Source organism: Enoplosus armatus, chromosome 16, assembly GCF_043641665.1.
Source record: "Enoplosus armatus isolate fEnoArm2 chromosome 16, fEnoArm2.hap1, whole genome shotgun sequence".
Lineage (NCBI taxonomy): Eukaryota > Metazoa > Chordata > Actinopteri > Centrarchiformes > Enoplosidae > Enoplosus > Enoplosus armatus.
This window is the reverse complement of record NC_092195.1, coordinates 8,709,950-8,737,169: the sequence shown is the minus strand read 5'-3', so window position 1 is coordinate 8,737,169 and position 27,220 is coordinate 8,709,950. Positions and strand designations below refer to the sequence as shown.

Genomic DNA, 27,220 nt, shown 5'->3' with positions numbered 1-27,220 from the left:
ACATAAAAAAAAGCTGCAACTCCCTAGAATAAACAGCAACGTCCATTACAATATGTGGTATTATTGATTATAAGAAATAGTACTTTGATAACTGATTAATCATAGAAGTGCCAAACATTCCCTTTCTGATGTTTTATAGAACTAACAATAGTCAAGTCAAATATTTGTGAGATGAATCAATAATTAAAGTAATTGTAAACCCAAGTGTCCTGTGGGGGCGCTGTGCACACTGTAAGACTTTCTCACATACTCGTGTCTTCATGTTTACGTTCTGCCCTCCAGGCTCGGTGCTGCGGGAGCTGACGGAGGAGGAGAGGCAGCAGATCCTGCACTCTTCTGAGTTTCAGAGCTTCTTCGACTGCAGCATCCGTGTGATGGAGAGAGCTCTGGCCGAAGACAGCAACATCTTCTTCGATTACAGCGGCCGGGACCTGGAGGACAAAGAGGGGTGAGCCGGGAGGAGGGAGGGAGGGAGGAAAGAGTCTGTGTTTGGATGTGAGAGCACATGTGAGTGTTTACTTGCATGCCTCAAACTAAGAAATGTGCAAAGACTGACTCATGCCCACTGTGTCACTCGAGGGGCCTGGAAGCTCCTTTGTTCTTCAAAATACATGTCTTCCTGCTGATGTCACACTCTCATGGGGTTAAAAACTCCTGTGAACTGACAACCGTCATGTCTTAAAGAGCATTGTCTTGCCATATGAAGGGTTGCCTCCAAATGAAGGTTATCAAAGTGTTGGTTGAAGTTATAAGAGTCATAAGTGCAAAGCTGTTTCAGTATACTGCTCTGCTATTATAGAAGAATGCTTCTTTTGCCAGCTCACTTCAACTTTGACGACAGCAGCCACAGAGGAGCATCAAGCCTGTGGTCAAATAGAGATTAAGTCTAAAACAGGCCATGGCCCAGTGCTTAACATCAGTCCTCTTCTTTTTTTCCATAGACCTGCTATTTGTGAAATTGTAACCACCTACATTTCACTACCAGCACTGCTACCATAGTACTGCAGACAAAGTGGGTCATTCGCACTTATTAGTGTGCAGAATTTGTCAAATAGGAGTCGACCTACAACTGAAGGTCTGGTAACTTTTCCCTTACACAGTTGACATGGACGAATAAGACGCACACACAAAACTGGGATGATGCAGCTTTCTGAAGTGGCCAAATGACGCAACAGTCTGCATAGGATCTAGTTTGACCACAGGCAACGTGCTGGCTGAAATCACTGACTCATTAGGGTGAACAGCCAGTCAGACAGCTCTCTCACCAAATTCCTCAAACGTCCATTTAAAATGCTGAATCAGCCGACGGCCGGTATTGAGGGCCAACAGTGTCACACACGTCTCACAAACATTAGGCAACATGGACGGCCAACTGTCGACTTGGTGTGTCAGGACACTTAGAGGCCTTTTGTGTGATTGAATCAGTGATTAGTGTCAGGTGCTAAAGGCTTTAAGGTTAAAAAAGCGTCTCCACTTCCTCAGAACTTACTGTGGCTTGTACAGTTTGTGAAAATCCAGATTGAATGTACCTTAACAGTGATCACAAATGACCCCTGCAGACAGAAGGCCTTTTTTTTCTTGGCAGGTACCTATTTACGTTGGCATGTACCTCTTGTGTGCAACTGGAACAAAACTGTTGTCTTCAGGTTTGATCACAAAGTAACCCCTGACTGTTATCTCTACTGTCTTTTCATAGAGACTTGGGTAGCGGTTCCAGTCTGTCCTTCAGCAGACTCTTCTATGATGAACACTGGTCGAAACATCGCGTAATCACCTGCCTTGACTGGTCCCCTCAGGTGAGGCCTGCCGCCTTGCGTATGTCACTTTGAATTCAAACAATCCATGAAGAAGAAACTCTGCTTTCACAAATTTGTCTTAGCACTATGCATGGTGTTAAACTTGTGTAACCTGTGATGCATTTTGAATCAGTGTTTGGGATCAACTGTTCCTCTTCATTGCCATATAGTTGTTTTTTCACTGACATCCCTCTCCCCTCTCTCTCTCTCTCTCTCTCTCTCTCAGTATCCTGAGTTGCTGGTTGCCTCCTATAACAATAACGAAGATGCTCCTCATGAACCGGATGGTGTAGCCCTCGTATGGAACATCAAATTCAAGAAGAACACACCAGAGTACATCTTTCACTGTCAGGTACTTGGTACTTTTACTTGACAAACCTCACACGTATTTCCAAAAATAGAAGAATATGATGGCAGTCTTGACTGCAGGTTACTGTAGGGAAGAAGTTAGTTTTGCTCTGTTTTGGCGGGTGGTTAGTTGTAGGTATGAACTTACGAACAACTGCCACCGAGCTACTTGCTTCCTCTCATCTTCTTGTTCGCATACTCAGAATTTCACACTCAAAAGCATCATTCTTCTCCTTTATTTGTCATACCTTATCTGGTAACCCAACTGTCGGCCTATCCAGTAATCTACAGCTTGTTCCCCCTCTCTACCCTATAATGACAGCACCTTTGTGACTGAAACATAAAGAGTGAAGCAAAGGGAAATGAAAAGTAGCACCACATGCATTCATTTGACCCTCTAGATTGGATTATAGCTGAATGCTGCCACTGGAGGCCAGTTTTAGTGCAAGAAACCCATTGATGGGTGTGATGCTAATAGCAAATGACTCTGAGAAAGCTGTAGAAGGAAGGGAGGGGAGAAGGATTGGGTGTGAGGGCTTCACGGCTCCCACGAGACAGGCGAGGCCATATAGAGACATTTTGGTAGTAATATGATGTGGCCTACCACTTCCTAATCCAACGCTGCCACATGTGTGTGCGTTAGCCCACCCACATTGATGCTAATGTCAGCAGAGCTGTGTTTCTCAGTGATTGACAAGTCTTCCTCATACACATCCTCACACTATAAATGTGGAAATACACCTGTAATAGTATTAATGTCACAGGCATTCACCTCACTGCTTAGAAATAACGTTAGAACTAAGTACAAACACACATTCGAGCCTCATTGAAACAGGGGAAATAGATTCTCCCTCTTTTTCTCAAACGCGTGCAGAACCACATATTCCTGCAGACCGCACGCTGCGTGCAAATATTTCGATATGAAGCTTGCCATATAAGTCTAGCTCCATAATGGATTTTTAAAGCACTCCATTCTTTCACAGCACCATAATTTATGCCGCTGCTGAAACCCATGTGGTCTTACGGATAGATTACAGCCATGCATCTTGTAGCTGTAGGATTCAGTAGTTTTTCCATGTGGTTCTCTGAGGAAATATGTACAGTACATCTGACTTTATTAACAATGTGGTTTCTGAGCATGCTGATCTGTGAATTGTCAGTGTTGAATATTAGACATTTGGGGAACAAGGATATTTGTGTAAGCAGCTGATAAAAAGCTCATGTTTACAACAGAGGGGAACCGTACTCAAGTTTCAGGATCACTGGAATACAATGTTTGCATTGACAAACAGAGAAATGGTTATCTGTAACATAACAAAGCACTGTCATTGTTTTTGATCCTCCGACACATACGAACCACTTCTACGAATACAGTCGACGTGTTTCCACATGCAGAGATTTGTGATTTGAGTGTTTACTGGAAAGATGTGCATTAGATGAAGTGATGTTAGATGGAGAAAAGACAGAAGAAAAATTGAGAGAGAACAGAAACTCCCAAGTGCCCCACTTTCCTAACCCCCCCCATGTTGGTCAGTGAGTTAGTGTGGCCTGGGGCTGTGCCACAGTCTTTTCATGAGGGGAGAAAGAAAAGTGAATGACAGAAAAACTGAGAAAGAAAGATAGAGCGGGGAGCAAATATGCAGGGACTTAGAAATGGAGTGCCCATATAAACAGTAGAGTATAAAATGGAGATAGAATAAAATAGAAAGAAAGGAGAGGTTGCAAGTCATTGGAATCAGCCATGACTTCTCCTGTCACTGTTGGATGTGGATGAAAGGAGCACAGGAGTGGTTAGACGAGAGGAGAGAGAGGAGTTTTTTCTTGCTCTTTCTTTCCGCGGGGCCTTTTACAAACAGAGTCGCGACTCTCTAGTTAGCCGCGGATCAGATGGCATTTAATGTGCGACCATGTTCTGCCGTTTAACCCCCCAAAACCACAGGGCTGGGTGCCTCTTCCCCTCTCCTAGTTTTCTTTTCACCTTCCACCTCCCATCCTTAGCTAGGGGAACAGACATGCAGGCTGTTCACATCGCTATCTGTAATTGTACTCGCTGTTTACTGTGCACATGCGTTATGCGGATACACACATATACATGGGGTGGCACTCACTGCTACTGTTACCCCCAGCATTTCAGCTGTTGTTGCTTTTCCAGAGTTGCCCACAGAAGCAGCTTTCATCTGGTGGATGGTTAGGTAGATGACTGAATACTATCTGTGTGTATGCACATGTTTATGTAAGTATTGTACACATGTGTAAAGGCTGTGGTGTGTGTGTGTGTGTGTGTGTGTGTGTGTGTGTGTGTGTGTGTGTGTGTGTTTGTGTGTGTGGAGGATACAAAAGAATGACAGTGCTTGGTCGGTATTGGAGGATTGGGGTTTGTGGTTGAGGTCTGGTTCAGCAGGGGCTTTATTGTATAAGGCTATGGCTTATAGAGGGCTTCATGTTTCAGATGGGGTTTTGGTGAGGTCAAGCTTCTATATTTCTTGCCTGGCTGTGTGCAGTTTGGTACTTTTTAACAACATTTAACCTCATATTTAGGGTTTAAATGTTTTTGCTTAAACTAGAGAAAATGTTTGGGTTAGATGATCTCAGTCGTTTCCAGTGTAGTGTCATTTGTTTCAGGATTTTTTGGAGCTGTATTTTGAGACAGATTATCCACTGTTATAAAGATCTTGTTTATTTGGAACATTTAACACAATGATTTCTTAAAGAACAGTTAGATATTTTTTACTTTGCAGTAGCTTTGTTGGGGCTTTTGTCCTGGGCGTGCTGGTGTGGTGGAAAGTAAAAAAAGTTTAAAAGCTGGTGTTGGTTTGATTTTGGGAGGTGTCTCAGTGTGTCAGACTTTAGGCAAGTGCACTCTGGGGACTGTGCACCAATATTTTTGGCAATATGCAGCAGTGTTGTAATATTGCATTCTAATGCAACAGTTAGACAAGCAGGTCCTGGTTTGACATATGTTAATAATGACATTTTTCTTGTTTTTGCTCTCAAGATTAAAACTAAAGTATTAACTTCAGTGGATATATTAAATATTCTGGTCAAAACTGCTTTCATACATACATCCAGTTTTATATTTACATTAAATGCATCTCTATACATTTGGCTATTTATGCTCCTTTTTCATTCAGTTATTGTTGTTCTTTGTGAGGTTTTATTTGATTATCATGAAGTGCACTATAAAAATGAAATATATCATGTTCTCCAACTCTGCCTACTTCTAGACAGTGACTAGACTGCTGTATATCTGAAATTAAACAGTGTCTCAGTATAATAGGGGCCCTTTTACAATCCCCTTAAGGACCCCTGACAGTTTCATGACCTCACTAGGAGCCATTGATCTGTAATATAGTGGAGGAAGCGTGTGATCAATCTGTGTGTTGGTTGGGTTTGTACTTCTGGAAAGGGGCTGCCGTTGCTGTGGATTCTGCTACCACTTGAGTGTGTCTCCCCTCATCATGGCTGTCCTAGCAGTTGGACTCATCATCGCCCCGTCCCAGTTGGGTCCAATCTTGTAACTTCACACCAGCCTCTCAAGTGGGCAAAGTTACACCACATTAAAGGGCCCGTTTGACTTAAAACCTCTGCTGAAGCCCCCAAACCACACGCCTCCCTGTTATAACCCCCGCTGCTACTGTCATATCCCATTGGACTCAGTCATATTTTTATTACTATCTTGCTGCCTTGTGTTGGTCCCGAGGCCTTTTGCACTTCCAGAGAGGTTGAGTAAGAGAAGCAGAGCAGGAGGAGAGGAGAGTGGGAGGGAGGGCGTTGGTAGAGAGGGTTAGAAAGAGAGAACAGTGCAACAGCATTATTCACAGGCCTTGTCTAAGTTGGAACCCATGTGAAATTACACTGGATGGATGAAACTGCATTGTGTTCGGAAAGCTTAGCAGAGAAATCCAGAGATGAGCAGAGAAGTGCTCACTGAACACATGGGTTAAGACTGTGCAACTGTATTTGATTTGTGGCACGCTAAATAGCTTCTACTGGCAGAAATAAAAAGAGTGTTGAATTTTGCAGTAAATTAGATAATTTCATACAACTTTGACTGTGCTGATGGGAAGTTGTTTTTATCGGTATTATATGGAGAAATTAAAGGCAGTGAGGCTTTCATGTGTCTGTTACTCATTGTGTGAGAAGAACTCAGAACCCAAAGTACCGATCTAAAGGTGTCCATGAGTAAGGAAAACTGTTGAGTATCAAAATATGGCAACAAGTTCAAATTCTTTGGCTTAGCTTAGCATAAGGACTGGAAACGGGGAAACATCTAGCCAAAATCTGCATACCAGCTCCTCTAAAGCTCACTAATTAACGTTGTATCTCTGTGTTTAATTTGTACAGAAACTGAAGTGTAAGAACAACAAGTTGTAGTTTTACTTGGTTAATGTATGTGCTGGACAATTAGCAACCACTACAACTGAAGTTGCAAGAAGAGTAAGCATATTTCCCCAAATGTCAAACTATTCCTTTAAAAAACACCAAACTGAGGTGTCAAAAGAAGTATTCTTTTGGTATCAGTACTGAAACTCCAGTTTTGGCACCAATATAAAAAAAGTTGAATGATACCCAGCCGCACAACTACAGTAAGTGTTAAAGGAGAATTAAAAATTTGAGTTTTTAGACAGCTACATTTTATGTCATTTTATGTTGTTTACATTCTCTAAAACTATTCAGTTGCCGCTCAAGTTTGGTGAATGTGGTAATATTATCCTGTAAAATGCGATCAATATAAATTTGGTTGGAAAACAGACCTGAGGAGGAACTTGTGAATATCAAACCAGCAAAAGTGAAAATATGAGCCAAAAAAACAAACAAGATATGGAAAATGAAGGGAAAGGAGCTCTAGGAGGCAGAGAAAGGCCTGTTTGTGTTCCCAGAGTCTTCTCCTCAAGCTTTTGCTCTGTCAAACCCTTATTCTTTGCCTGGTGAAATTGAGACTCAGCTTGGTATTTCTCTCTCCTTGCCAGAAACCACAGAGTGACAAAATCCGTGGGGTGTCATAAACGAGCGAAGCCAGGGGGAGAAAGGGAGGAGAAAGGTGGTTGGGGGGGTTGAGAAGTGGGGATGCAAGGGAAGACAGTCGGATCCATCTGGTCCTGATAAGGCAGAGTGGAAAACAGATGAGTGCGGTGAGCGAGAGGGGGGGCGGCGGGAGGGGAGGAGGGATGGAGCGTGGATCTACTTGGCGTGCCCTATCAGCCCCCCACCTCCCCTTTTTTCTTCTCACCATAGCACTCTCGCTCCATTTCTGCCTTCCCAAGCCGACTTAAGCAACAGTTTGTTGCCCGAGGAAAAAGCGAAAGAGAGGAGGAGGCAACAAAGGAGGGAGTGTTCGCCTCTCTCTAGCTTTCTTTCTCTCTCTGTCATTCCTCCGAACCACCCTAATCCCTTGCTGGGTGCCATCTTTCATCACGGCCTACCATGTGTGTATTATCCTCTACAGAACACTTCCCATTAATATAATAAGGGCTGCCAGAAGCACTTAGCCTTGTGAGCCTGTGTGAGATATGGTAGATGATACTATGTGTGTGTGTGAGTTTCTCCCTCATGCACACACACACACACACACACACACACACACACACACACAAACACACAACAGACCTTGCCCGAGGAAAGAAATGAAACCCACTGTTCTGACTGCGAGAGTGTCTCCCTGTAAAACTTCCACAATTTATCTCAGGCCCAATATGCCGAAGTGACTCTCTCCGCTGCTTTTTCTTCCGGGAGCTGTCACTCCCCACGTCCTCTCCGTCTGGGCTGGCAGGAGATGACTTGGCAGGTGTCTGACCCGCGCTGCATGCGAGATGAGAACCATCCACAGAGCCACTCGGCGTTTGGAAATGAAATGTCAGGCTCGGTATCCAGTCAGCCCTGATATGGAGATGCAATCATAGCAAAGAGTATTGTCGACACGAGAGTTGTTGAGGTGTTATTTAGACAGATGTGGCGCTCGTATGACTGGTATGTCCAGACTTATGAATCTGAAATGAAGAGGAGCTGCAGGGGATGTAGAGGAGGAGTGTGGCTGCATTTGATTTAAAGGAAAAGTTTGGAAAAATATGCTTATTCGCTTTATTATGGAGAGTTAGATGAGATGATTGATGCCACTCTGAAGTCTATACGCTAAGGAAGTATGAAGCTGCAGCCTGCGACAGGCTAACTTAGCTTAGCACAAAGTTTGGAAACAGCTAGCCTATCTCTGTCCAAAGCACTGCTAAAGTTCACTTATTAACACGTTGTATCTTGTTTGTTTAATGCATACAAAAACCAAGGTTATAAAAACAAATTTGCCTTTTTATGGGGGGTTATGTACCTGACTATTTCTTGGCTGGGACCAGATACTTCCTGGCGTCCAGATTAGCTGTTTTCCCCTGTTTCCAGTCCTTGTCCCGAGCTGAGTGAGCCAGCTGCTGGCAGTAGCTTCATATGAACCGTACAGACATGAAAGTGATATAGACCTTGTCATTTAACTCTCTTGAAAAGCTAGAAAGTGAATACACTTATTTCTTCCTTTAATTCATAATATTAGCGTTACACATATTTCCTACAGCCATGTTTACTCGCTGTGAAATAAATTTCATCTATTTGACTCATTGATGGCAAAGGCTCATGAATGAATAAAAGTAGTCAGAAAGACTACAGAAATCCAACCAAGCTCTCCATAATTCAGCTCTAAACTGAAGCCATTAATTTCCTACATGACATCCAAATGGAGAATTCACTTTAGAGTGTCAAGCAGTTCCCCTTGAGCTTAAATCATAAACTTCCTTATAGCGTAGGACAAATTGATCTTATTTCAGCACCAAATTACATACAGTACATTCAAAAGGCATATAACTCCAAAACATATGTGCTGATGTGACATTTGATTAGAAGCATTTAGGAAGAGTGGCTTTTATGTTGAGCCCAAGTTGCTGCTGGCAGGCGCCTCAAAGTGCACTATCGGGACAAAGTCGGGCTAATTTTCAGTAGCTCTTTCACTAAGCCTGACAGTACATGAGGGGAATGATGGCATAACCTGTGGTTTCTCAAAGAGGGGATTCAGAGTTTAGTCAGGATTTTTCCTCTTAAGATGGGGACACTGATAGGGCTTAGGAGTTAAACTAACATATGGAGCAAATAGAGGGGGCTCTTGATTTGATTTGGCTTCTCTTTGTCATTACTCATGTGGGGTAGAGATGTTTACTTAGGGTGATAACTTGGTGGAAGAATGACAAGAAAGAGCAGCGAGCAGGGATCTTTTCTATTTGTGTCTGTTTATTGTGTCGGCTTGTGTATTTGCGCGTTTATTTGTAATTTTTTGATGGTTTTAATAGTAAAAGTAGGGTCATATTGGTCTTTACTGGGAAGATCAAAGAGAGGGAGGTTTCTGTGGTGAGTTTAAAGATAACGCTATTAATATATTTCAGACAGCATACCACTTTAGTCAAATTGGAACAATCTGGAGTACAACAAAGATATCTAAAATTTAAATGAGAAATGACACTGATGGTTTCTATCTCTTGAGGCATAAAGATAAGCTTCAACAGAGTAAGTGAAAGACTGTGAAAGTGAAAGCATTAAAGGAGTTTTAAAAATAGTTACATTTAAATACATTTTGTGAAGTTTGATGAAAAGATCGATACCACCCTCACATCTGTAGGATAAATGTGAAGCTACAGCCAGCAGACGATTAGCTTAGCTTAGCATAAAGACTGGAAACAGGGGGAAACAGCTAGCCTGGCTTTAGAGCTGTCGTTTTTATAAGACAAGCTGTTGCCAGTAGCCTTTTATTTAATGGACACATGTGAGAGTGGTATCGATCTTCTTGTCTAACTCTCGGCAAGAAGCCAAATAAGCGTATTTCCCGAAATGTCAAACTATACTTTTAGCAAAGAAGATTTAGATTTAGAACATTTAGCTATTAGATTGTGTATGCCTCCTTCACTCTGCTTTTATGGCTCTTCCAGAGGCTTAACATCGTTCAGAGTTTCCCTTCTTTTTTGAAGACTGATAAATGGTTGTGGTGGTCGAACCGTGTGTGTGTGTGTGTGTGTGTGTGTGTATACCTATTCGGTGGATGTGTGTGTTTGTGTACAGAGGTGACAGGGAGGGCAGGACTTGGGTTTATTAGCCCACTGATGTAGTCTGATGGAGCGGGAACAGACCTCAGACAGCAGCCTGTCAGACAACTGCGGAGTGTAATCCCAAAACTCTAAGATATTAAAAGTGTTCAAGTTGAAGACAGTCTCAGCCATGTTAACATTTAGCATTAAGTAGTTTTACTGTTAAAAACATCTTTGGGCTTTTAGTCTCAGTACACATCAGCCAAGTGAGGAATATCCAAATAAATTTAGAAACAACATATATGGTTTGGACATTCTTTCAATGCAACTTACACACACATACACAACTTAAATAATTGTCTACGGCCATCAAACCTGTGTGCTAATACACGCTAATAAACCTAAATCCCTGACCCCTTTTTATCTGACTGCGTGGATAAACTTTGTGGAGAGTGCCTCCTTGCCGGCTGACGAGCAGCTTTATTTTTACCACCAAAGTTCAGTTTATTTTGAGTCTCGACATCTGAAGCGACTCCCGAGCCATTCGTCTGGAGGCCGTGACTCCTCAGAAGAAACAAAAAAGAGAGAGAAAGAGTGTGCAGTGTTTTCTTTCCCTCTGGTTTGTTTTCCAGTCTCCTTTCAAAATGAACTGGGGTTTGGAGTTGGCTGCCTCGCACATGGTGTGGTGGCGGGGACGCAGAGAGATGGGGAGCGCGAGGGAGAGAAATGAAAAACAAGACAAATGTTATACTATTGAATGCTTGTAGGTTGTCTCAGTTCAGCAGGATCTTCTTATTGATCTACTGTAAGCAAGAACAAATGTTGTGACTGTGAGTCAACAGTCTTTGTTTCATGCTACGCAGTTAAGTTTCAGTGTTCCCAAATAAATGTGAACTGACTTGCACATTTATGTGCAGTGTAATGTACGTAATTCAGTAATATCTCCTCAATCACATGAAATAACTAAGAAACTTGTGAAACAAAGGCTGAGATGTTCCAAATGCAAAATTCAGTGCAGCAGTCAGTGTTTTGACTATGAAACTTCTGAAATAAGAAATGACAATAATCTTACAAAGTTGAATTTATAATCAATAAGATGCACCCATGCTCAAGTCAGTACAGTTACTAGTTTTACTAGTTTTACGTTATTGTTTAGCATTTACCATAATCCCATAATTGAAAAAGTTACATAGCCTCACTTTAAACTAATGTCATTAGCTCAACCTCACTGGTGTTGAACATTAAAATCACATCATTAAAAGGCTGCTAATGTTTGTAGCCATTGTCTATTTTGGCTTATTGGCTACACATGAGCTCCTACCTATGTAGTAACAGCTGCTCCCCAAAACTGCCATGACAACATTGCATATTGTCACATTAGTGCCTTGTGCCCAAAGCATGTATGTAATGTACAAAGTGATGTTTTAAAATGAGCAATATGTAGCCACAGTTAGACAAGTGGAGTCCTGCAGCAGTTTATTAATATACAGTATATGAATAATATCAATATTAATATATTAATATACAGCACATTCATAAACTGCTACAGGATGTTTGTTCACCAATATTCTATCTGTGTGAGTCTTTCCTATGAGGGGATTCATGTAAGCCATAATTGTTTGTGTTGTGGTCATTAAGTTAATCTAGTATGAATTCAGAATTTCCTTTTGTTTGGATTCTTAAAATCATATCAATTGAGTCGTACTGTCAATTAACCACCAATTCAAAGTAGCAGTATCATCAGGCTTTAAGCCACCAACCAATTACAATATTTGGAGTGCATACTATGCTGTAAATGTACTCTCATAAATCTTACAATCATTGCCTTATTAATACAGTGATTCATTTGGGTGGATTCTGATAATTAATGACGAGCTGTTGTTCCAACAACAAAACGCCTGACGTACTGTTTTCAGGAACACTAAAACTGTCAACCACGGTTCTTCCAACAAAATCTACGACCGTATTGAGCAACAATGCTTTTGCGAAATGCACCATGCATGTTTTTATAGTTTCACTGTTTCTAATTGTGATGTGTGTCTGTGAGCTCCTTGTTTAATGCTCTCTTGGCCCTGCCTTGCCTGTAAATTATCGTTCCTCCCAACGTGATTATGCTGCTTTACTAGATGGATGGATGGAGGGATGGATTTGTCAATGCGTAACACCACTTACCCTCCTGTAAGCACTACGATGCTGAAACATTTTCTCATAACTCCACAGCACAGATGCTTCAGTGGCTGTGGGTCAGGGAGGGCTAGCTGCTGCATGCAGGAGCCCATATGGGACGAGCACTGAAGAGGAACCAAAACTCAATAAACACGGCATTGGGGAGGGAGGGAGTTCAAGGGTGCGCTTGTCATGATGGAGGCTACAGTGAGCGCTCCAGTGGCTGCTGGGGTTTTGATGCTGTAATGTGAAACGGCTGGGTGAAAGAGGACTACAATTCCCCTCTTTGTCTGGTCTCCGCCCCAGCGTCACCCCTCTCTCCTCTCCTCAGCGGACCCTCACCGTAACCGAACTCATCGTCTCCCTCTCCGTCTATCTCCCCACGTCTGCCACCCATCACGATGCCTTGATCACTCCTTCTCTCTCACGCTCCGTCTAGCCTCACCGTTTTCGCTTCACATCCTTCTTTGTTTTTGCTCTTTTCTCACTTTATCTCCACATTTCATCTGAGCAAACCATTTCTATTCTCACATCGTCCTGTTGATTCATGATGAAAATGTAGTGATTCTGCCCTTCTCTCTCTTTCTCTTCCCTCAGTCTCCTGTAGTATCTGTGGGCTTTGCCAGGTTTCATCCCAACCTGGTGGTGGGGGGGACTTACTCGGGACAGATCGTCCTGTGGGACAACCGCAGTCACCGTCGGACCCCCGTCCAGAGGACTCCCCTTTCTGCTGCTGCGCACACTGTAAGAGTGGCTCTGTTATCAATGTGACATACAGTTAAAGTCCATTACAACAAACTGTGCGAAGGGACCCCCCTGTGACTCAAAACACTCATTGGTAGAGCTGCAGTACACAACTCATATGAATACTAAAAGAACATAAAATCTGTGCCTTAGTTTTCAAGTTCTTTCTTAATTCTTGATAAGCTGTGTGTTGGTTTTATCACTGAAATGAGTTTATGATTACTTGATCGGGAGAAAATCAATCACATTATTGATAATCAGTTAATCCATTAAGTCATTTATATAGCAAAAATGGCAATTATTTTCTAATTCTATCTCCTAATGAGATTTATATGATTGTAAGAATATATCTTGATATTGTCGATCATGTTGATTTTGGACTTTTGGTTGAAACAAAATAAGCATTTTTTTTTAAGATGTCGCCATCATAATTTTTCACTATTTGTTGACATTTTATAGACTGAACGAAAAAAATAAAATTATAAAAAATAATTAAAAGTTTAATCAATAAAGGAAATAATTATTAGGTGCTCCCCTGGTGAAATAAGCTCTGACCTGTTGTGCTTTAATTAGTTAAACAAAATAATAAAATGATAAAGTAGGAACGTAAGAATTTGTCATAAAAACATCCTGCTGTATATATATTGAATTATATCACATCATACTGTTATAACACAGTATTAGATTTTTTTCATGACAATGGCATGACCCCGCAGCTTTGAGAAGGATTATTTTCATAATAGAAACACACACACACACTAAGACACAGCTGAAAGAACCGCTCAGTTTAGACGCTCCAGTGAACTCGCTGACCCTCGACAAATTACTGACCAATATACATTAGTAATATCTCAAGACCTCTGGGTCGTTTATAACCACAGCTACAGACACACAAGTAGACACACACACACACACACACACACACACACTGCTACATGCCATCCATGCTGTAGGTTTAAACCCCAATAATGAGGCCCGTCGCTCTCGTCCTCTCCAGTCAGTGAGTCCAGCCAGCTAGCATGGTGCTGATTGCTGAATGGTTTCTTTGTGCCGCCCAGTACACAAATCAATTACTGCTCAGTAACGACATAATGGTTTCACACACTGCTGTGGATTTGCACAGCAGTGCATGTCCCAAACGTAAGGAGCGACTGCACCCTGGCATGTGAGCCTGCTGCATCCGCTGGTCTGCAAAGTAACTAATGATGTCATGTGTCTAAGGGTAAAATTACATTATCATTTCACAAATCTAATTTTATTAATATTAGCACATCAAATTATTGAAATATGTCCCTGACAGCCTACTGCAGTTAGCAAGGATACACATATTTTATATACAAGATGCCAGATTGTTATGCCTCTAATCAGTGAGACTAATAATCTATGATTGTTATCACAATATGCAGCAGAATAACGTAGTATTTTACAGTTGAGGTAAGTTATGAGATATTGAAAGTGTGGCATTATCTGTTGCATTGTGTCTTTATGTCTTTGTGTGTGTGTGTGTGTGTGTGTGTGTGTGTGTGTGTGTGTGTGTGTGTACGTGTGTGTGTGTGTGTGTGTGTGTGTGTGTAGCACCCAGTGTACTGCGTGAACGTGGTCGGCACCCAGAACGCCAACAACCTGATCACTGTGTCTACAGACGGCAGGATGTGCTCCTGGAGTCTGGACATGCTCTCCCAGCCGCAGGTACACAACACAGTCATCACCGAGCACACTGTCCACACACACGACCTGCTGACAGCTCCAAAAGAGTCCGAGAGTCATTTTATTACTCAATACTAGATAACGTGATTTGTTGAAATGGAAATTTGTTTCAGTTTCTATAACTTGATGGATGTGTATTGACATGTTTTTAAACGTGTGTGTGTGTGTAGTCTCACATTAATGCTTCCATCTGTGTGTGCACGTAGGAAACCATGGAGCTGGTATACAATAAATCCAAACCCGTGGCGGTGACAGGTATGGCTTTCCCCACGGGAGACGTTAACAACTACGTGGTAGGGAGTGAGGAGGGCACTGTGTACACTGCATCCAGACATGGCAGGTTCGTGGAGACACACACACACACACACACACACACACACACACACACAAACATCACAGACAAATCTTTGCTGATCACAGTAAAATAATTCTGCAAGGAAATATACATTCAGAAAGTCAACGAACAGGTTCACATTTTTTCACTTAAATTTAGTTTTTTCCTTGTTGCCTTGAAAGTTAATGAAACTTAACTTAAAACTTAGAATTACAAGTTGAATTAGAAAAGTTCGAAAAAGATTGAATTTAATATTTTCTCTCAATTTAAGGAGTTAATTGTTTCACTTTTAATCAAAGCTCCCTGACTGTGCTGTCAATTTCTTTTGAGTGGGAGCATCCTCAGGAAGGCGCAAACCGCTTCTCTGCTTTATATTCAAACACGTTCAGAACCCTGCAGAGCTGAACAGTGTAGTAATGTCTGTCCCACCTGTGTCCTCCCTCCTCAGTAAGGCGGGTATCTGCGAGATGTTCGAGGGCCACCAGGGGCCGGTGACGGGCATCAGCTGCCATAGCGCAGTGGGCACCATCGACTTCTCCCACCTCTTCATCACGTCCTCCTTCGACTGGACCGTCAAACTCTGGAGCACCAAGGTATGGTGTGTGTGTGTGTTTTTGTGTGTGTGTGTGTGTGCGAGAGGGAGAGAGAGAGAGAGGATGTGTGGGGGGTTGATTGTGGACTCCGAGAGAAATGTGTGTGAGAGAGAGAGTTGAGAGTGAGCGAGAGAATGAAGTAGTTAGTGAGGGCTGAGTACTGTAGGTGAGCAACTTTTTGGAAAATCAGTCTTACTTCGTGTGTGTGTGTGTATGTGTGTGTGGGAATAAGTTGTGTAAGTTCTGTTACTGGGTGTATGGATACTGTGTGGGTGTGTAGTGAAATGATTCAATAGTACAATTAGAGTCAGACAAGCTGCGCTTTTGCTCCACAAGTTGTTTTGAACCCTAATTATTTTTACCTGAATTTAGCCTGTCAGGCAGTTTCCTCCCAGGCTGTGCGATGCCCCCCAGTAAGATCAGCTAATAAAATGCTGTAGTTTTATAGCTAGTACAGAACAGGTGTACAGCCAATACTACGGAAGTAGGCTGGATGTCTACAACATCAGAGGGGGGTTTTCCTGTGAGACCTAACTCAGGGCAAAAAAGTAAAAGAAGAACATTTGTCACTGTCTCTTCAGGACATTGAATAACCACTAACACAGATGAGGTGTAAATATGGTGGGAATACGCTCTCATTTTAAACAATTACTCTGTCTTCTAGTGTCAGTTGAACTACAATCATCAATCATCATTCATAAATCATTCAGCAAGACTAATAACCCTGTAATAGTTAAATCCGACCAGGTTCTCATATCAGATCTCAAATATTGTGCACCTTAGTGAGCGCTCTCTAATGGTGGCCGCTCCTCCTCTCGCTTGTTTTTGAGTAACCTTGTCCTTTCAAACTGATGTGATGAATTCCATTTGGCAGCATTTCAGTGGCAGTAAAAAGGAAACTGTCACTGTTTCTGTCAAAGTGAGTGTTGGAGAATAGAAAAGCTAGCTAAAGACAGCTAGCTGTGGTGGTGGCAGTGAAACACACACACACTCAGGTACATTTGAGATGCTGCAAGAGAGGAAGAGAGGAAATTCTGTGATTAAAAGAGGGTTAGAAGATGAGATGTTTCATTGTTAAATTTGTGTATTTGAGTGTGATTTGTGAAAATAAAGGAGATAATGTGAGATTAAAGATGGGTAGCAAGTTAAGAATGAAGTCTGTCTGAGGTGGAAAGGAAGAAAGGTAATGGGATAAGGAGAAGTAGCAGTACAGGTGATGCAGACACAAGAGGAAGACAATTGTGAGAGAGAGAAAAATGACTGGAGTCAGCAGGAGAGCATGAGGGGAAAAGAGCCAGGAGGCATTTTAAAGACAAAAAAATGTCATGGTTAATAGTGGAGGTGATGCTAACATTGAAGGACAGAGGGATCAACATGAGCAGGGCGTCAAACGTCAAACACAGCCAAAAATCAAAGGCAGACCTGTTGAATATGAGGGAAATACATAATGTATATTGCATAATACCTTCAGCTTTAAGCAAGATCCAGTTACAGCTCTCATACTTGGCTGTGACAGGCAGTAAAGCACTCTGATGAATTTTAGCTCGTGTTTGCATGCAGCTACCCCATAAGTCTTATGCGAAGGGTCCCGTGACACATATTAAAACATTTCTGTGGATTTTCATCAGAAGAGTGTGTTATTTTTCAGGATTTGGGAATTCCCTTTCCTTTGAGGGGCGCCGCAGGAATGTGTCTCTGTCTCTTATCCCACCTAACCCATATTGGTGTGTGGGCAGGCGGAATACCTGAGTGTGTGTGTGTGTGTGTGTGTGTGTGTGTGTGTGTGTGTGTGTGCGTGCGTGCAAATATAGACACACCACACATGCCTCACGTGCACCTTAAGCAAGCTGCCTTTGCTTACCTAAAATCCCCCCGAGGTTTGCCTTCAACCCAACTGTTGTAACACACACACACACACACACACACACACACACACACACATACATATTCGCAGTGAATTCTCTTTGCATTCACACACACACACATTTTACCCTCACGGTTCAAAAAGGCCGTCGCGCAGAAGTCTGCTGATGTTTTTACACTCAGCGGTGCAAATATTGTGGTTAGTGAAAACATTTCGAGTCGGCCAGAGTGCGAAGACGTCGCGACAGCTGGGAGTGGGTTTATGATTGTGCATAACTTGAACTGTCTTGCTCTCTTGACCCCAAAACCAGCATCTACTAAGTGATTGGATGGAGCGTAATCATTCCACTTTGCTCTCTTAAGTAGTTAATTACATCACCGTCAGCTCAGGTGATTGTTAAGGAGTGTTGATAATGTTTCAGACTGAGCGTCTGTGTACTGAAAAGGAGATCTTGATCCGGTGGTTTTTCTTTTTCAGCACCGTTTGTGAAACAGTTTCCAGTTTGAGGACAACATCTCCGTCCCCTCAGCGTGTGGTTATTAAATCTGGTGCGAGGCTGTCAAGCTAGTGGGATGTTTGTGATGCGGATGCAGCCAGGATGGAACCAGTGAAATTATACGACTGCTGCTGAGAGTAGATGGTTTGGATCCCTCTGAAAGTGATGAGAGCTTTTCTGGGAGACTCTGAAACGCAAAAGCGTGAGTAACTGTAGCACTGGTCGTATCACCTCAGTGGGATTTTATCAGCATGGATATCAATGCCACAGTCAGAAGACACAGGCTGGCGTATACTTTAGCATCAAATGCTTAACCTAACTTGCGTCCCTTAGCTGCTTTATGTGAATAAACTGGCACTGCGCTGCGATGTTAACTATCAGTATCCAGTGTTTCAGGGATGGTTTTCCAGTTCAAACGTGCTCAAAGCTCCGCAGCTTCTCAGCACAGGAAAGATAATGACAAGCAGTTACTTCACGTGCGGCGCCACAAGGATTAAGCTTCATTTTGAGATTAGTTTTAAGACTTGTTGCTGCAGATTATTTACCCAAATCACCTTATTTAAGATGGGTAGATTACGGACAGACTACAGGAAAACAGCAGTTTACATTTTGAATAGTCGGTAGATACAAGGAGGACTATTCATCTCATCCTTAATGTAATGTATTAGTTGAGGCGTATGGCCAAAGGACATATTTCAGAAAGATTGTTTGAAATTGCGTTGTTTTTAAGGCTGATTATAAATAAAAGGATTTTTTTAAATACAATTCGATAATATGAAATGCTCACGAGCTAGTGGATGAGTGGGAACACTCTAAAACAAGCAGGGGACAAGAGAGAGAACATAAACAGGAATCGCTCAGCTGATCGAATGCTGAAACTGTGAGATGGAGTAAAATGACCTCTGCTGTCACCCCGCCGGCTGGAAAACAGGTTCAATCGAGCCTTGAAATTGGCTCGGCACTGTTTGTTTGTGTTTGTGTGTTTTCTGTGTGTGTGTGCTGCTATCTGTCGGCAGGTCTCGCAGCCTTTCAGAACAACCGTGGAGTGAGAGAGTAAAGGTGATGGAGAAAAAGAGAAGGAATGAGAGGAGGAGGAGGAGGAGAGAGAGACTACATTCCTTCATTTGCTCTTCCAGCCAACCTGTCTCCTCTCCTCCACCCCTCCCACTCTACCTGTCAGGAATGCAGTTTGTAAGCCTCTGGAATCCTAACAGCGTGCATGCACACACACACACACACACACACACACACACACACACACGCACACACACACACACGCACACACACACACACACACACACACACACACACACACACACACACACACTCATATTTGTATTAAGCTGTATTCCCACACTTATTCAATTTATCCTCCATCTTTAATTGCAGCACAAGCAGTAGCCTTCAGCCAAGTCAGTGTGGCAAGAGGTCAAAGGTCGTCTCTGTGTAGCACAATGCTCACGCCAGCACGGGACTATACACGCCACATACACAATTATGGAGGGTGTGGGTGCACGATAAAAGACCTTTACTGACTACATAAGTTCCCTGACCTCTGACCATAACCTGAAATGACTAAAGAATAAATCAGAGAAATATTGTAACCTACTTTCAAGGATTATTTTGTCATCCTGTTCTACTTTTCAGGACATTTGGTCTCCATAACTCCATAACACAAAGTTAGAAGTAGAACTTCAGAAATGTTGATATTGGTGTATATTTTGGCCAATAAGTAACAAGAAACTGCAATAAAGAAATGCCAAAGATATGTTTTAGACAATTTAGAAACAGTGTCACCATTAAATAGTTTGTCCAGCAGAGAGCACTGACAAGTTTATTGAAGTGTAACATCCAGCTCAGTACATGTCTTGGACACAGATCTTTATCTTTATATAAATAGATCTGTTCTGATTTATTTATATCAGTACAGGCCCAAAACATCCAGTATCGGTCAGGCTCTGCACTCACACACATCCCGTTTCCAGCGCCCCTTCCTCTCTGTCCATTGTCCACCCCTCCTTCCCCTCCCACTTCCACCTCTTCCCATCGCTCTCCCTCTCTCTCCCTCTCTCTCTCCCTCTCAGACAGCTGTTGTGTTGAGGTTACAGTACACCTTGTGGAGGGGCCCTCCCTTTCATCTCTCCCAGTGGTTTTATGGTGCTGTGTGAATGTGCTAGGCTTTTTAATTAGGCTCTGCACCCAGACAGGCCCCAAGGCTGAGGCAGCGCCACTCTGTCTGAAGCTCGCTCACTCCCTCTCTCCAGTCCTTCTCTTTCTCTCTCTGTCTTTCTTTTCTTTCTATCTCTAGTGTGTCATCTACTCCCTAACGCTCTCTCTCTTTTCCTCTGCAGTGCTTTTTCACATCATCTCAGTCAGACACACTTCCATAGATATCCTCTTTTTCTGTCTTTCAGCACAACAAGCCTCTGTACTCCTTTGAGGACAACGCCGACTATGTGTATGACGTCATGTGGTCGCCCGTACACCCCGCCATCTTTGCCGCCGTGGATGGCATGGGCCGCTTAGACCTGTGGAACCTCAACAACGACACTGAGGTGTGTGTGTATACAATGTGTGTGTGTGTGTGTGTGTGTGTGTGTGTGTGTGTGTGTGTGTGTGTGTGTGTGCACTGGTGGGTGAATATAGGTCATTATGGGTGTGTTTTCCGTGTCATCTCTTTGTGTGTTGATGTGCGTGTGTGTTTGGTGTCCTCAGGGCCTGTTGCTGGGCCTCAGCCCGAACCGCACAACCAAACACCCAAGCCTTTTCCCTCCCATCAACCCCCCCCACCACCACCAACACACACACACACGATTAAAGATTCCCCAGTGGGCGTTTCCCACAGCCCTCGCTTTAAATCAGACTTAGTGACATCTCCCATCCCGGCTCCCACCCAGACGTCCCGCTAACATTCTTGCAACCTCTGTCCAACGTTCAGGCAACCTCAGGACCCCACCGCCTCCTCTCATCTGCCTCCCACACTCTGTCCCATCAACGAAGTACACAGATGTGCAGGAGACCACGAGCAGTGAGCCCCAGCCCTCAGTCCTCAGTCCCATGCTGGAGATGAAAATTAGAAAACGAGAAAGTTCAGGCCAGAGGTTGAGTTTCTCAGCACCGTGGGGCCAGATTTATTTTCAGAAGAGAGCATTTGAGGCCAGTGAGGGAAAGATCATCTTATTATTCAGTTTAATTATATATGATATCAAATATAGAATAAAATATAATGAATATATGGTATAAAATAAAATAAATTACACCCCTGTTTTTCCCAAAACAGTAGCAATCGCAACTGAATTATCTTTGTTCCACAAATCATGTACGTTAATTTGCAGTTTCTTATTGATTAAAAGAATAGTTTGACGTTTTAGGAAATAAGTTATTTCGCTTTCTTGACGAGATGTCTATACGGTAAATATGAAGCTGCAGTCAGCAGCCGCTGTTAGCTTAGCGTAGCATAGGGGGAAACAGCTAGCCTGGCTCTGTCCAAAGGAAACAAAATCCGCCAGCAACTCTAGAGCTCAAAAGTTAAACAAATGAGATACACCATGTTAATCAGTGAGCTTCAGAGGTGTTGGTAGACATATTTTTTTACTTTAAAGAGCCAGGATAGCTGTTTCCAGTCTATACACTAAGCTAAGCTAAGCTAAACTAACTGTGTTCTGTAGCTTCATATGTATCGATTCTCATCTAACTCTTAGCAGCGAGAGCAAATATGCGTAATTCCCAAAATATGGAATTATTCCTTTAAGGAATAAAAAAGTTGCATTATGGTGAAAACACATCTTCAGCCGTGAGTCTGAAAACCATACTGTCTTTACAAGTGGAGCGGCTGCCAAACCTTTGATCACTCAGGTAAAAGTAGGGATAAAAGGATACTCCATTTCCCTTCTCTCTTGGTTTCCATGGAGACAACACCCACAGTGCCTTCAACCTCAATACAAGTCTGCTGCTCTACAGATGCTCTCCTCCCTCTCTCATAATGCTCCTTCACTCTTCTTCCTCTTCGTACTGTCTGCATATAAAATTCACATCTCAGGACTGTGTGTTGCGTCTCAATCCCTCTCCTCTCCTCTTGTTTTAACCCCGACACTCTTCTTCTCTGATCCCATTAACCAGCACCTTCCCTCTGCAGCACAGATGACAAGTTTCCCATGGTTCCCTCAACAGCAGCCTTTTCATCGACAGAGGAAGAGTTCATTATCGACGGCCTAACTCGGCTAACAATGTGCTTTATGAGAAACATTTGCTCAGACACACACACACAAACGGATGTACCAAACACTCATACACAGTCAGTCTAATAGCAACAGACTTCCATTGTTGCCATCATATAAAAAAACACACAGTCATAACGACACTAACGGAGCAGTGCGGCGCGCCTGGTTCTCATTTCCAGCACATGCACGCACACACACACACACACACACACACACACACATCCACGCAGACATATACAGCCAATTTAAAGCGCTCAGTTCAGATCCACTCGGGCGGAGCGGTGGAAGCTAGCAGGCTAATGGCAGTCAGTCTGTGGTTAGCGCTGCTTTAAATACGCAGAGGCTCGGTGTGTGAGGCGACATGATGCCAAGGCCTCTGTCTCCACTGGTGACATGTGTCAGACTCGCCTGCCACATGTCAGGAACAGTTTATGGAAACACTGCAGATGGTTTTAGGCTTTTAAGGTGCAACACGAGCACTGGCGCTTACTAAAAAGAGCATTTTACAGTAAATAGCCCTGTGTGTGTCCACAGTTGAATGAGAAGTAGTAAACTTGTTCTGTAAATTAGACTATAACAGCATAATGCTCCCATTTTCCAATAAACATTAAGAAGAATAGCTTAAACTGCAATTAGGGTCATTAAATATAAATAAATAAGGACTCCAGAGACATGGTGTAAATGTGAATCTTTATTTGAGTGCATTTTGTTTAATAATGGAAGGATTTTAATATCCAGGAAGCTGGTGAAGTGTTTTTTTTTTTTTTAGATGGAGCGGGTTTGTAACTAACTGACAAACTCACTCATTCACATTCAGCAGGCTTCATTTATTAATGAGGTAAATATAAAATGTCAAACAAACTCAAACACAAGACAGCTGTAACAGAGAAACAGTTTTAACACCTCTTGCCTGCAGGCGGCAGACTGGAGGTGGTGTTGTTTTTATGGATGTATTAGAGGGGTTTATAAAGGTTTATGTGCCTCGTTAGAGGCTCGCATTGTATTTTAACTTATTTCCAAAGTGCACAATGTGCTGTAGGTCCTCTGGAGTTCTGATAGGTTCCTTGTCTCAATATGTTGTTTATTATACATCCCAGTTTACATGTCTGATTTGCATGAATGTAATGTGATCTATATGTGGAAGTTTACAATATTGATATAAAAATGTAACATTTGGATTAATGCTGAATATTCTTTGGTTCGTTTGTTTCATTGTTTGTCCACCAGGTACCAGCTGCCAGTGTGACCATCGAGGGCGCTTCGGCCCTCAACAGGGTCCGCTGGTCGTCAGGAGGGAAGGAGGTGGCTGTGGGTGACTCAGAAGGCCGAGTCTGGATCTATGACACTGGAGAGGTACAGATAATAATCACGTACTTTTAAAGCACAAACGTACTGTAAGCCTGTGAGCAGAATCCGTTTTTGATACTCAGAAATAAGGGCAGAGTGAGTGCTCCTTTTTTCTCCAGGTGTAAGTGTAGTAATCATTACAGAGTAATGACTGTGACATTTTGAATAGTGTTGCACTCGGGTGTTTCTTATATGATGTTAATGTTTTGGCAGCCTGCTCTGGTTAAAGGAATCTGTTGAGTACATTGTTGTTGGATTCACTTTGAGTGCTGTATGCATGGAACTTGTGGTTCTCGCGGGTTCAGTGTTCAGACGATCAAGATTTAATTATGGCCGAGGTGCCAAAAGCATGAGTGAACTACAATGACCGAAATGTATTGCACCATTGCAATTAAGTTACTACAGCAGATTGAGAGTTAGTGTTGCTGCTAAGTGAAACATCAGTTACAGCTCATCAGTAAGGCCTCCCTCTCTCCTCATGGAGGAAAAAGTCTCATGGTGGAAAAGCTGCTGCAAACAGTGAAATTATGTATGTAGTTGTAACTGAATCATGATTTTACAAATATATACTGCACTCTTGGTTCTTTGGTGTAAGACATCTACTATAAGAGCAGAAGTGAGTGCATTTTCTTCATAGTAAAACCTCTACATGCACCACAGCCGACCATTTTAGGTCTTTTTGCCCTTTATGTTTACCCAACTGTCAGCATTGCCATGGATGTATGTGTTTGATTTTTTTCCCCCTCTTTCGTGTCCCTGTAAAATGGCCTCCACATGACTTTGCCATCACCACAAAGCGGCCAACCACCCTCCCTGCGCCTGTATGTTCTCTCATGTTTGGAGGGCTCTGGTTAGGATCCCCATGTGAGGGCGCGTTAGCCTAGCCGCTGCCCTAATTTTAGCATCTTTTTGTTGTGTGGTAAGTTGGAGAGAGAAGCTCGGCTGAGCTGGTGGCCTCAGCGCTGGGTTGATGGTAACGAAGAGTCATCAATAAAAGTGAGCAGGGTTGAAAGGTTTTACGACTCCAGAGTGTGTGTGTGTGTGTGTGTGTGTGGTGGTGGTAGTGATGGGGGTATTTACTTCACTCGAAACTCCCCCCATATGTGAAAAAGACATGCCAGCAGACCAGCCCTTGAGACGACTCCAGGAAAGCAAAATACCAAATACTTGTATTTCAGTATTATTTTACTCTGTATAAATCAGTTTTAGGTGATTTATCAGCAGGGGTTGGGGCTGTTTTCATTAGTCCTCTGCTGGCGTTGGAAAAAAGTCCAAATCATAAAAGTCTTTCAGATGGCTGCCATGGGACAAAACTCTAGCAGATCAGGGTCAGTGGCTTAATGCTGCTCCATGACATGAAAATGTTTTGGACCCGCTGCTTTTAAAAGCCAGACACAAAATCCAACAGTGTTTCTGTGACACTTGAGCTTCTTGTCATCTGTTAAAACGCTGCTAATGCTGAAGTCACTCAGGCTCCATATACACCATGTTCTGGCAGAGCCCCCTGCTGCGGCTAGCCCAGCTCTGTGGGGGGTTGGGGAAGGGGGTTCAAAATGGCTGCCTCCCTCCTCCTGTTCCTGTTTAATTACAGCCTGGCCGCACAAAGCGGTTGCAGACAGCTTGGGTGGCGGCCGCGGCTTCTGTCCCACTCACTCTGACTCCCACAGTGTACAACTGTAGGTAGACGCATAAAGAGGAACAGTTGGACATCCTGTATTAGCCCTGTGGTCAGCGCAGTCCACGCGGATGTTTAGCCGACAATGCCGGTCTGATGGTTGATTAACCACTTTGAATGTATTTGAATAAATTAATTGAATTGAATGAGGGGGCAGCGTTTTCTCATGCAGACCTAAAGTCGGTCTGAACACGGGCTTATTTTAGTTTGTTTCCCATCATTATCTCCTGTGGCGTTAATAATAAAATAGTCTTGAGTAATAAATGACAGAGATGACTCTTGCAGATGTGTCCACCGCAGTGCTTAATGCCATCTACCTGTGTTTTCCTGCAGCTGTCGGTGGCTCACACTGATGACTGGGGGCGCTTCGCTCGCACTCTGATGGAGATTCGTGCTAACCGGGCGGACGGCGAAGAGGAGGGGCCTATGGAGCTGGCTTCATAGAACAGGACTCCAAACCAAAGCTTAGGGAATCAGAGACCTGGTGTGCTTTTTATTGGTGTCACTGTAGCATGTGATCCTCACAGTTGTTTTGTCCCTTCACCTTTTATGTACTCGTTCCTGTCAGGTCCAAACAGAGTTTACTCTCCTGTAAATGCAAACTGTCTGTAAACGGTTGCCCTCTACTGATTTGTCCACCCTTATTTATTTGTTTAATGATTTCAGGTGACGTGAGCCTTCAGTATATACAAAGTGGCAGTCTTATAGCCTTATGGAGATGTGTGTACTGTAACAATGCTTTTGCACTACTGTAAAAATAAAGCAGGGTCCATAGACTAGTCATGTATTGTTTACAAAATGTCATGTTCACTTTATGTTGTGCTTCTTTTCTCTGTATTACGCTTGCATGCGACACATTCCTGAAATATTCCAGATGCATAGACATGGAGTTGTTATGGTGACGTTTTCACACGTGGGGCTTTGTGGCTGCTTTATGTCGGTGTATCAGGATGTCAGAAACTGAATCAAGTATTGGCACTTTGTCCTTTGTTCTGAACGAGAGCAACGACTGTATATTCTTTAATGAACCGTGACAATTATCAAGAGGTATATTGTAATGCAGAGTGCCGGCTGTTAAACCTGCTATGTTTACTATTAAAGCATAGCTGATGAACTGTTGTCTCGCTTTTTCCTCGCAGCGTTCAACCGGGAATGAAACATGAAAACTCCAGCATACGTCCAGTGTACTAATATAAGTTTCTCTTTACTCAGTACACATGTTGCTGCCGTACGTACAGTAAGGCACGATTATCACACACCACATGTAACTCCTACATTCGCTGCACTGTACACATTTAAATACTCAGTCGTGACACTCCACAGAACTGCAGTCGGTGCCAGCTGTCTCCGATATTTACACATCTGCATACATTTAGACCTGGAACCAAACATCTTAACAACAGTAAACATTGTGTACACAGCGTCTTTCCATTCAAGTACTTTTTGGTTACATTCTTGTGACAACATTCGATCAAATTAGCACACTATTGAAAGAGCAACTCAGGACCAAAACAGCCGTATAGATATGAAAATATGTCTCTGGATTTCTCATATATACAGAAGTGCCACATTTATGATCAATAAATCTTTCTTAACCACCTATATGATCATGTGAGGGATGTGCTTTTGATTATAAAGCAACAAGAGGAAGACACTGGAAAAAGCTGCAACTGTATGTAGTTTCTGATGCTGTTTGTTTAAACTTCTGCTGCCTGTGTGCTGTAAACCACATTATAATACAACTCTATACATCGTCAATCAAAGGTAAAATAAATACTCCACCAGTCCTACTGTTCTTTGAGGACCCATGCCTATCGGATCACTAATCAATATGGTTGCCTATAGACTACCATATATATATCATGACAAATTATAAATA

At 42.7% G+C, this 27,220-nt stretch overlaps 1 protein-coding gene across 4 annotated transcripts in view; it reads left to right on the top strand.

Annotated features, from left to right (window-relative positions):
- Positions 1-25,785, top strand: part of LOC139299036 (cytoplasmic dynein 1 intermediate chain 1) — a 47,389-nt gene extending 21,604 nt beyond the window's left edge. For all 4 annotated transcript variants that reach the window (XM_070921905.1, XM_070921904.1, XM_070921902.1 and 1 more), the window contains 10 exons: positions 273-448; positions 1,697-1,796; positions 2,023-2,148; positions 12,959-13,105; positions 14,681-14,794; positions 15,019-15,152; positions 15,595-15,739; positions 20,514-20,654; positions 23,547-23,672; positions 25,675-25,785. In XM_070921905.1, the coding sequence (XP_070778006.1) occupies positions 273-448; positions 1,697-1,796; positions 2,023-2,148; positions 12,959-13,105; positions 14,681-14,794; positions 15,019-15,152; positions 15,595-15,739; positions 20,514-20,654; positions 23,547-23,672; positions 25,675-25,785 (1,320 nt within the window). The remainder of the gene's footprint in view (positions 1-272; positions 449-1,696; positions 1,797-2,022; positions 2,149-12,958; positions 13,106-14,680; positions 14,795-15,018; positions 15,153-15,594; positions 15,740-20,513; positions 20,655-23,546; positions 23,673-25,674) is intronic.
- Positions 25,786-27,220: the final 1,435 nt, after the last annotated feature.